Genomic DNA, 12110 nt, shown 5'->3' on the forward strand with positions numbered 1-12110 from the left:
TCTAAAGTCATATAATTGCATACAGTCTATTAAAGAGAAGAGCAGAAAGATGAGCCTTTAGGTGTTCCACAGTAAAGGAAAGAGGAGAAAATGTTTCTTGTGTGTATAAGAATACAACCTGGAGATAAACTTTACATAAAGCATGTTGCTGGGTAAAAGCCCATGTAACCATTCATATACATTTACATTTTTTTTCTCATTGGCTTTAGGCCAATTTTTTGCCTCACTATAACAAGAGGTGGTCCTTCTTCTTTGACCTTCACCAGTTGATCTTGGTGTCTCTTCCATTGAGTGTAAGAAGTGTTAGTCCCTAAAGGTACAACCCCTTGAAGTCAGGGAGCAACAACCTTGTGGTTAGCCAGTGTGCCGGATAGCAACTGTTATAGAACTCTCTAGAAAGAGCTGTGAGCTTTATTTAGCAAGAGCAGCTTTGTGCTCCACCAAGGAGGATAGATGGGAGTTACTCTTCCCCAGGCTCTTATTGCCTGTAGTGAAGGGACCACAGTACTGACAAGGGAATCAGGTTATTGTTCTATCCCTGTTCCACGTCTACTGTAGCGGATCTGGACAACATGAGGTACTGACAATCTAGGAGGTGAAACTTTCAACTCTCAAAGCTATTCCTACCGTGGTGCCATACTTTGCTGGATCTACTAACACCTATGACTGTACCTGGCATGATTTCAAGTACATGTGCTGTGAGTATTGCAACCCATGGTGCTTTAATTGAATAAAGACTTGAGTTATTTTGTTAGCAAAGAAGCACCAGTTTGGAGGTTTAATGCAACAACACCCTCATGTGCTTCTTCCACTTAATGAAGACCCATCCTGATGAAAGAGGGTCTAATGCAGTGGTCCCCAACCAGTGGCTCGCAAGCAACATGTTGCTCACCAACCCCTTGGATGTTGTTCTCAGTGGCCTCAAAGCTGAGGTGATGACTTCTCCACTACTCTAATACTGTATCATTTCTGCTTTAGTACTCCATTATGCAACATATTGAACTAGTACCCATTTCCCATAGGAGCTCGTATGATTAAACTCATTGGAATACTGACTATTGCATTACAGGTACTGCTGAATCACAATATGTCTATCTTAAACTTTAGATTAGATTATCCCTTGTACCCTTGTGGTGCACCAATAGCTGCTTGTCCCTGTAGTGAATCTGCTCAGATTCTCTGTCCTCATCCTCAATAATGGATCATTACAGATGCTCTTGTATAGAGAACAGAAATTCAAATAACGAGTTTCAATCCCCTTTGCTGCAGAGACTAAGTAAAGAATGAGTGGACTTTCTGACAGAATCCCCAGTACCATCATTAATTATTTCCTTCCCCTCTTTGACATCTCTGTTACAAGTCACCTCTACACTGTTCTTAGGCCTCTGTATAATTCCCCCATGTAATGTGAACTATCATACGAGCCCTTATTCCTCTGGGGTTTAGCTGAATGTGTCTCAATCAAACAGACACCACCACAAATATACAGTGAAGTTCTACCCTATCTCTCTTATCTCTTTCTACGTTTCTACCCTATGTACAAATGCCTGGAGCCCCAACCACCCAGCTCATCCCAAAGAATGAGGACATAGTAGCTTATAATATACTGTCATATACTGAAATATAGTGTCACAGACACATATTGTACAATGTTCACCTCTTCAGTTTTAGAGAGATGCTTCACAGTTGGAAAAAGCTTTAATAATGCTGTCATCTGTGCTAAAGTTCATTATCATCTCTCATCTGTTTGGCTACAACACAGGAGATTTAGCACATAAATGTATTATTTTAATTATTACACTTGATTTATATACTTCAGCAGACGCACCACTTTACAGAACTTGTCATTCACATCAGTCTCTGATCAGTAGAGCTTATAGGCTAATTCTCTATCACAAATACATAGACTAAAGTCATTTTAATAGCGGAGCAAGTAAGCTACACGTAAATCTCTGTACTGAGGGAGGAAACTAGAATTTACCCCACAAACATACAGAATATATTAACTTTATGTAGATGGAGCCCTGGATGGAATCAAACCAAAGTCCCAAGGCAATCATTTGGATCATTGTGGCAGACATATTGCATTGCACGTTGTAGCCAACCTTCCCAGTGAAATCACAGAAGCAGAGTTTCCGACATAAGATAAATTAGGCAAAAACAATTATTTTATTCAAACTTAACCAGCTTTGAACAAATTGGCAAGTCATTATGGATAATGAAAACAAATTGTATCATCTATATACATAAAAAGATAGAAGAGCAGTAAAAAAATCATTATTTTTGTCATATTTTTGTGTACTACTATTATAATGGGTAGTCTATTCATTAGGGTACTAATATATATTGTAAGAACAATGTGTTGTCTGGTGGTCTAACTTGCAGACTTTTGCCCCTAAACAAGCCTACCCCATTTACAATAAGTATCATCAGTATCAGTACAATCTTTTTTTTGTATTGAGCAGACCTTTCTTTTGTTGTACATGATGTGATTGTCTATTTGTGCCCATGCAGATCCTACTGGATACTAGACTGCTGAACTTCCATTAGAGGTGTCCTGGCTCCACTGTATAGCTGGATGGTCTGTTCACATATTTGTATTAGAATGGGGCAACACCATGGCCAGCACCAGAACCTAATATCACCAAGGTTTGTCAAGACAGTATATTTCTTGAAAATCCTGTTTTAAGTCAGTTTAATATTTGTTCTGAAATGAATGTCTTCCTTATTCCTGATTTATAAATCTATCAAGGAAAAATGAACTACCTGGGAGAAGTTTCCATCTTGCAGTGCTGTGCTCCTTCATTATACCACATTAATTATGCTGCCCCTTTTGCTTCCAGGCCAGTTACCTTGAGTAATATGCTTAGATTGTTTCCATCTTCATAATGTCATTCCAGTTATAAATGTTAGTCTTGGTCTATGCTTCAAAAAAAGCATTAGGGATGGAGGATAGAAATAACAATCAGATGTTTCAGGTTCTCTTTTGATGGCACAGAAACACCATAAATCTCCAGGTACCAGTATCCACCAACAGTTCTCAACAGCTGGAGTACCATCAATGTAGCATTTGTGTTTTGTACTATTAGTATCTTGTGGTTGTATTAATGTCGCTAATGCAAAACTCCGTTTATACTTGTGATGAAGACTTTTATTGCAGTCGAGAAGTAACAACTCAAGCCTTGAGTTATCCAGACATCCCTTGCTTTATGAGCCATGACTTTCATAAGTTTCCTCTTTTGCTTTCTTGCAACGTTCCATACTTGAGCCCCAACAGCTTTCTAAATGTATTTTGTTCATTACCTGGAGCAGGCCCTCTAAAAACATATTTTTAAAGGAGGCAGAAGAGAAGTAGAAAATCACAGGGTCCACTGTGGAATTGAATGTGCTTAGAAGAAGAACATATGTTCTCCAGAGTGGGCTCTGACCCTCCATGAAGCCCACCACATGTGATACATTGTAAGGCATGAAACAAAGGATGAAGTTGATGAGTGTGGCCACCACTAAACCAATGGCTCTTCTCTTCTTCTCCTTCTGAATGCGGGGCTGGGCCACCATGATTTTGACAAAGTTGATGTAGCAGAAGACAGTAACAAGGAGAGGGATACAAAAGAGAACTACAAACATCTCCAGTCGAACAGGCAAAAGAATATTGAGCTGTTCTGGTGAGAATTGATCATAGCAACGTGTTGCATTGGTTTTATTTGTGTTATCAGGTACAAAATGCTCCACAATGTAGACAATGCTGCAGTGCATGGTCCCAAGGATCCAGATGACGACACTTCCCACTACTGAATACAATGGGTTTTTTAGAAGCTTGTATTTGATAGGATACGCCACGGCCAGATACCTCTCTACACTTATAGCCATGAGGAAAAGCGATGTAATGTAGATGCTGCTAAAATACATAAAAAATGACAAGGGACAGAAAACATAAGGCATAAACCATTCCATCCCAGAAGCTGCTTCCACCATTCGGAATGGGAGGAAAGCCAATAGTAACAGGTCAGACACAGTCAAGTTGAAGAGTAAGATGTCTATTGAGACTAGCTGCTGCCTGAATTTTCTGATGAGTGTAACAAAGGCCAGCAAGTTGAGTGGAAGCCCTGCTACAAATGTAACAATATACACCATCAAAAAAAGCCACGGTGCTCCATCAAAGTATTCCATTTTTCACCAAATTCATTCCAGGGGAATGAGGCAAAGAATATACAACAGTTTCCTCTCCGTGTGTGCTCTTCTGCCCGTTGTTACCCAGAAACTGAAAAATTAAATAAGTAGCAGGGTTAATTCTGCTTTTACATGAAACCTATAAACGCACAGATCTAACAAACGCCTCTCTCTTGTCAAGAAGTAAAACAGCCTGTGAGGAGGTACTTAAAGTCAAATATTTACTAAGAAAGTTTTATGGGCTGCTCATACATTTTATATGAAATTGCCATATGTTGCTACCTGTGTTCTGTGTGTTACGTCCTCTTGAGTAGTTTGCTTTGTTAGTTCAGTTGTTCAGCCCATACACAATTTTTCTGTAGGTGAGAAACAGACCTGGAAAGAGTACAAAGCACAACACAACATGGGGATGTTTAGGAAATTACACCAATAATCATATGTAAGAAGTACAGCAGTGAGATGTTTGATCAAACAGGGAAACCACCGTTCTCCAGCTTATCTATTCAGGTTCATTACCCCCTTATCTTTTCACACTCTCTAAGACTGATTTAAAATCATCTATGCTACATGAAACCATGTAATGAGTGTTTTCCTTGTGGCATGTGAATTCCAGGCTGCATGGTAAAATAGGAATAAGTTCAGCTGTCTCCCATGTTCATCATGGTGTGGAACTGAATTGAAGTGTACATACCATCTGGGCACAAGAAAAGTCTACATGGTATTACAGCAGGGCTTCTTTAGGCTAAATAATAGGGGGAATAACCCCCTAAATGATAGCCTTATAAACTATTAGATGCGGTACTATTTTTCCACCAGATTCAGACAACAGTCAGGTTCTGTATTGAAATACAGCCAGAAATCTCATCAATTTTTCATAAAAAATACAAATGTAGGGATTTGGTAAATTAGCCACCCTTAATACTATTGGCAGGCAAATCCCCAATGTTTTAGATGCCTAAATGAATCCTAATGGGGGACCTATTTCATTATTCTGCCTTAAACTATGCCCTTGGTGTTCACAATAGTGACCAGTAGATGGCACTGTGATATAGTATAAAACCCTTGGTAGCCATGCACTCAGGGTCCATTACTTTAGCCCTTACTAAGCAGACAGGAAGGGAATGGGTAGTGGAACCTAGGTACATTAGGCCTAGTACAGGATAAGCTATATTCTCTAATAGGTCACTCTAGTGAGCAGATTTACTAAATGGCGAAGCGACTAACGCTGGCGACAATTCACCAGAGTTACCACTTTCAGGCACTTTGCAGATTTCCTAATTCGCTAGCGAAAGAGACAAATGCTAGTGGTCATTCACACTCTATCGCCAAGCGAATTTTTGCTCTGGCAAATGGACATTACTCCGCAAATTCACTAAAATGCGGATTTTACTGAACGTTACGTCTTTCGCCAAACTTGCTTTCGCCACCTCAAACCAATGGAGTGCATAGATCTTCCTCAATCTTCTGTCACTTACATCATATTTTTTAGTGGAAAAAGATTCTAAGTCCAAAAAATTCTGGCGTCTTTTCCTTTTTTCAGAGTGATAGGCTGCAAAAGTCCTTAAATATTTTTTTGGGTAACCGGGTTCCCCCATACATTTTCTAACATATGGAACATAAACTATACAGTGGGCTCATGTGTAGGGGAATATAACAACTCTATTGTCTTTATTAAGATTCCCTGGATTGGTGGTAAGGTAATGTATTTGCACAACATATACGTCCATTTAACTTTAAATTTCCCGCCATATGAGTGAAGACCTCTAAGAAGTTGCGCTAAGATTTGCTCAAATTGCCTAAGTAACACTAGAGAAAATTAGCATTTTATTAAATTAGCGCTGTCTGAACGAATTTTCGTCTGGCGAAGGGTTGCGATGGCTGCGAAGCCGCCACTGGCGAATTTTCACCACTTAGAAAATCTACCCCTAGTAGTGATAAACAGGTTATTTAGTTGAGCAGCCTAAGGCTCCAACGAGGAGAGTCAGAGGGATTAAGATCCCAGGTACTAATTGCCCAGAAGTAGGGACTAAGTGTACAGACTTAGGGATGTAGAGATTCCCTTGGGTTCCACTTAGAGAAAAGGCTGAAAGCTGAGTGTACCTTCATTGCTGTTGTACATGTTCCCTTGCCTGCTTGTGCTTGTGAGTATATGCTATCCTCTGTGCTCTATGTTCTTGATGATTCCTATGTATTCCTATGTGGATTATTCTGTTGAATAAACTATGTTCTCTGACTAAGCATAAAGAACCACTGGCGCCCAATTATTGTTTTGTTCATAGCACTTTGTTACAGTCCCACTACACCCTGCCACCACACCAAGAGCTTCACCCGTGAGAGAAAGGTCTCATCCAGTGCAAAAATACTGTATATATATGGGTAAGCTCTTAGTAGAGACAGTGCCACTTAAATTTACTATAGCGCTACACATACAATTCCTTTTACCAAACAAATTCACTGAAAATACCTCTAATAATTCTTATCTTGAGAGATAGGCATGTTGTGCTGTATATGTGCTCTGCAAATGATGAACTCAGACAGTAAAATATCTGTTTTTCTATAAAAAGAGAGAAAGATATAAAGAAGCTTCAGGAAATCTATCTTCATGAACTCAGACACTAAAGTATTTGGAGGTTTTTTTTTATAAATAGAGAGAAAGAGAGAGAGAGAGAGAGAGAGAGAGAGAGAGATAAAGAAGCTTTAGGAAATTTCCTTGTTACTCATCATTAATAATATCATTCAAACCTTTTACTGTATAGTTGGCATTTCCCATGAATCCATAACAAGGTTTTCATTTTCTCAGCAATACCTTCTTCTTGTAGAATAAAACAATTCCTTTTCTGGTATTCTGTTCAGCAACTGTGGCTCCAAGGTCAAGCAGCATCCAAACAACATAAAAATAAAGCTTTTCTTCCAAGCAGAAATGAGATCTGTAGCCTAAAAGCTCTGATTTTAACCATCAACAGAATAATTAAGATCAGTTAACGGGAACATGTAATGCTCTCTGCCAGCCTTAGAGTAGAATCAGACACCTCCTCATATCTCCTGTTATTAAATACCAGTAATAAGGTTTATTAGATTGGTTCCTTGTGTGAGTTGTATGAGTTGTGTACTTTGGTGCTATGATGTGCTACTCCTTTCATACTCCTCCCCACATATATTAAAATGATGAGCAGATCAATAATATCATTAGTACAACATTTATAACTTCCTCTACAACATATTTATAACCTTTTGAATTAAATAAGCTTTTCTAATTTGTCACAGTATTTTCTGCAGAAATATTTATTGATACTTAGGAGGTTATTTATCGAAGTTCGAATTTATCTCAATATTTTCTGCTACAAACTCCGATAAACTCCGCTCAGATTTTTTGTGTTTATTTATTATTACATTTTCCCTTTTACTTTGCGATTTTTTTTTCCAGATTTTTCATCCGATTTTCACAATTTTTCACCCGAAAACTCCGAAAACTTTGTGGTATTGCATGAAACCCAGCGCACATCAAAAATAATCAGGACTTCCCCCATTGACTTATATGCAACCTCAACAGGACTGAGATGCCGACTTTTCTGATTCAGACTTTTTCCATCCTCTGGGTTTAATAAATTCTGAAAAGTTTGTGATTTTTTTTAAAAGTCTGATTTTATATAAAAAAAATCACAGATTTTTTGTGATTTTTGCATTCAGAGTTTAGTAAATAACCCCCTTAGTATTAATTGTATAATGTAGTAAAGTACAATGGCTTGACTTATAAATGGAAATGAAATCCTGCCTATAACCATGGCTTATGACTTCTCTATATTTCTAAAAATAATTCTTAAATCTCATTGACATGGGTTTATCTGTACGATATTCCTATTTCCCAAGGTAGAACCCTAACCTAATCAGGTTATGCATTTTCTTATTGGGCATCTTCTATATATATAGGATGTCCCATAAAATGTCAAGTAAAACAAAGAGCAATTTCTCAGATAAATAAATAAATACAATATAATACATTGGTTTATACATTAAACAGGAGAAACCTCAGCTTTTGGTATAGAGCCCCCACCACTTTATAGAAGCGACACCACGGAAAACTCATGATGCAAGGCTGATCACTTCTCTGATGCATTACGCAGACTGCATTGGTTTCTGCAGAACTTATTTTTCAAACCATCATGGCAGCTTGTGTTTTTATTGAGTTTGTCAGATGATGTCCTTTGAAACCAGGCACCAATAAAATACAAACACATAGGGGAATATTTATCAAGGGTTGAATTTTAAAAATCTCGAAATTCAAATTCAAAAAGATCAACTGAAATTAAGTCGTTTTTTTTTGGCCAAATAGGTCAGTTTTCGATAGAATTGGAATCGTATGAATCGAATTCAAGTCAAAGTTTTTCCACAAAAAATCTTTGATTTTTGTCCAAACATTAGGGGCAGATTTATCAAAGTTCGAGGCGAAATTTCTTAATTCAAAAAATTGAAATTTCAAGCTATTTTTTGTGTACTTCGACTAGGGAATAGTCCAAATTCGATTTGAATTTGAAAAAATTTGAAAATTTGAAATTTATCATGTACTGTCTCTTTAAAAATTCGAGTTCGACGATTTGCCATCTAAAACCTCCTCGAACCCACTTGGAGTCAATTTTTTTGGGAAAACCTTTGATTTCGAATCAAAGGTTCTTCATTTCGTATTCGAATTCGGCCGAATACGGACCTATTCGATCAAAAACTGACCTAATCCGACAAAATCTTTGACTAAATTTCGTTTGGTCTTTTTGAAGTTTTCAAATTTGAAATTCGACCCTTGACAAATATGCCCCTTAACATAAGAGCTGATTAGTAATGTTACCCAACATGTGAAATCTCTGTGGGTCTCTACCAGTGTTGGACTAGGGGGCTCTGGGTCCACCAGGGCTGCAGTATTGAGGGGCCTCCCCTGCCACATCTATAATCCCCCTCTACCTGACCCCATTGTCATCTGCAAAAAAATAGAAAAAAAAAGATCCCATCAAAAAGAGAAACTCACGGCGGAGGGCAGGGGTCTGGAGGGGGGCCCTGGGACAACAGCACCGGTGGGCCCCGGCCCCCCAGTATGACCCTGTACAGTATTGTCAGATTGGTTCAAGAAAGGACCAGGTGCCTTTTTAACAAATGAGACCCATTTTGCTTCACCAAAAATTCGTGAAACGGCAAAATTTTTTTGATGCTTGACAAATTTTTGAAGAGCAACACATTTTTCTCACCCATTAGTGTCTGTGGGCTACATTTTCATGGTGAAACTTGGCAAAAATTTTTCACTCATCACTAGTTTTATTGGAACAAATGTCAGAGGACTGTGATGAAGATGGCCATCTTGAATACATTGCAGTATGGAAAAATAAGCCTTGTTTTGTTTAGGGGAGGGCACTTTTTGGAAGCTTGAAAATGTCTTAATTTTTCATAGTGTTTGGATTGTGGGTGAGTCAGAGGAACTCTTGTCTTTGTATGAATTTTGTGGTCACAGTCTCATTGCACTCCTGTTTAATGAATTCAATTTTAGTGGTGAGCACAACTTTCCCCCATTTTGTTATAACAAAAATATGTTTCCACATTTGCACTGCCATAATAAGGGTTGTTGTCATGTTCAGTGGCCCTGCCTATAAACACCATAGCTTTTATTAAATTACTGATGCTATCAATCTACATCTATACAAAATGTTTTTGTTCTCTAACCATCTGTTCCCTCTTTAATATTTGCTCCTGTCATTTTACCAGGTGCCACTAATTACACATCATTTGTAGCGCTGATACTTATCGCAAAATAAATTAAGAAACCTACGTTTAACATTGTAGCTATGAGCCAATTAACAGAATGTTGACACTGCTTTCTGTGGTTGAGTAATAACAATATATTTACAGTAAATATATAAACTGAGCACCGTAGCACTCGGTGAGGTCAATGAGACACAAGTAGGGTCAGTTTTAGAATAGGACTAAAAGGGCTGATACAGAAAAAACACCTCTGGCACCCAGGATCCTATCCCCCCCCAAAAGCACTGGATCTCCCTACATAAAGAGGACGCACAGCTTTAGCTTGACGACTTTCCCTTTGAATTATTTATGGAAATTTAGGGTTAAGTTCTACATGAGATGGCACAGGTTTGTGATGGATGAAGAAGAGACTATGAGACTTTATAATGATGCATGGGCAACCAAGGAATATATATATATATTCAAAATTCAAGTCAATATTGTCCCATTTGTTACTAAGGGAGCATGCAATGAGGGGAACTGGTGAACTGATTTATTTTTCTATGTTGGAATTGAACCTTTAGACTCTCATGCCACCTTTTCAAGGAAACCCTTTGGCTGGACACTTCAGTGGTGAATAGTGTTACAATCAAGAAGAGACATTATTCACAATCACTAATAGAGCTTCACACTAGTCTTTGAGATGTTCTCAATCCCAGTATTACTAATAAGACAAGGGCCAGGTTTCCTAGTGTGTTTGGCCTGTCCCTCTAAAAGGTGCTCCAGAACATTGATGTAAATAGCTCACCAAGTGGATCATGTGGTCCAGGTGCACCAGCCCCTCAGCTTCAGGGATTGGCGAACCAGGATATATGACAAGAAAAACAGGGCTATCCGGCGCTCAGAGAAATCCACAGGGCCAAAAGTATTAGTAAAAAAAATGACTTTATTATTCAAAGTTAAAAAAATTCTTGCATCTCCTTGGGCCCTACGCGTTTCGTACCCACAGGGGTACTTAATCAATCAGTGCTGGATAGCCCTGTTTTTCTTGTTGTTTATCCTGCTTGGCCTGTCCCTCTGCCCAGCATCCTAAGCATCTTCTTTCCTCAGGGGTGTGTGGCCGACATCAAATGTCTACCACTATAAATGGAACAGAGAGAACGACCTAGTGCTTTGACCTTGCAACTGTTCCTTCTTCTTTTGTGGAGCCTCAAGTGCTCAGCTAGCTGGCCCACTTCTAACTGCCACCAACTAAAGCCAGTTCAGTCAACATTGCCCTAACATAAATGATATTGCATAACAAGATTCTCATTGGGGGGAATTGTTTGAATTAGTGTTCCTCAGACTCCCCTCCAATTCATCAGACACAGTGGGTGGTTCCAAATATTTGTATAGACTTCCCAGGGCAATCCTCAGTCGATGGACAATGAGGGACACCAACTTCTAGAATAAGATATCTTTCTCTTGACAAATCAGTTTTTCCACCAATGATAAAATATGAAAAGTAGAAAAAATGTCCATGGCCTTTGATAAACTTGCTCCCAATCAAGTTGTTTTTCCACACAGTTGTTTTTTTAAGAAAAGACAAATGAAAAAAATAGTGTCTGCTTAATATTTTTTTTTTTGCATAAAGCAAGTGTTCCTTCTTCCCCTTACAGTGGCAAGTTATTACCTCCTAGAAGCACTATAGCATTGGGCAATGACTAGTTTCTCTTAAACAAATATAGGTGTGTGAGCAATGCAGTGTATGTGGCCTATACTTTACTCTGACACGTTCCTACAGTTGTGGATATGTGGTATAATATAACATAAAGCCTGCGCCCCAGACTTATCCTGCGCTAATACTGTCTTCATCAGCAGCTGTTTCCTACCATGAAAAAAAATTGAGGGAGAATTATGTGGTTCACCCACTCACCCCAAATCTGTTTGGCTCCATTCAGTGCTCATCTCCCACTCAACTCTTAGCTATTGAGACTAGGAAATTTGTCTCAAGATCCCTTTATTTCCCATTTCTGAATTAACTTTTTTTTATTTTGGTTAGTGATGCACTGAATCCACTATTTTGGATTCTGCTGAACCCCCGAATCCTTCGTGAAAGATTTGGCCGAATGCCGAACCACACCCAAACTCTAATTTGCATATGGAAATGAAGACGGGGAGGGAAAAAAGAGCCGCACGTGAAGTGGCAATTTTTTTTTCCCTTTTCTGAAAAAAGTCACATG

At 38.6% G+C, this 12110-nt stretch overlaps 1 protein-coding gene across 1 annotated transcript; it reads right to left on the bottom strand.

The window, feature by feature from the left end:
• Window positions 1–3207: 3207 nt before the first annotated feature.
• Window positions 3208–4297, bottom strand: LOC121396181 (free fatty acid receptor 3-like). The gene has a single exon (XM_041570745.1). The coding sequence runs from the start codon at window positions 4168–4170 to the stop codon at window positions 3208–3210; it is 963 nt and encodes a 320-aa protein (XP_041426679.1). The 5' UTR covers window positions 4171–4297.
• Window positions 4298–12110: the final 7813 nt, after the last annotated feature.

This window comes from Xenopus laevis, chromosome 7S, assembly GCF_017654675.1.
Source record: "Xenopus laevis strain J_2021 chromosome 7S, Xenopus_laevis_v10.1, whole genome shotgun sequence".
Taxonomy (NCBI): Eukaryota; Metazoa; Chordata; class Amphibia; order Anura; family Pipidae; genus Xenopus; species Xenopus laevis.

Coding starts and splice junctions, on each gene's coding strand:
- LOC121396181 (XM_041570745.1), bottom strand. CDS start 4,170: ATGGAATACTTTGATGGAGCACCGTGGCTTTTTTTGATGGTGTATATT.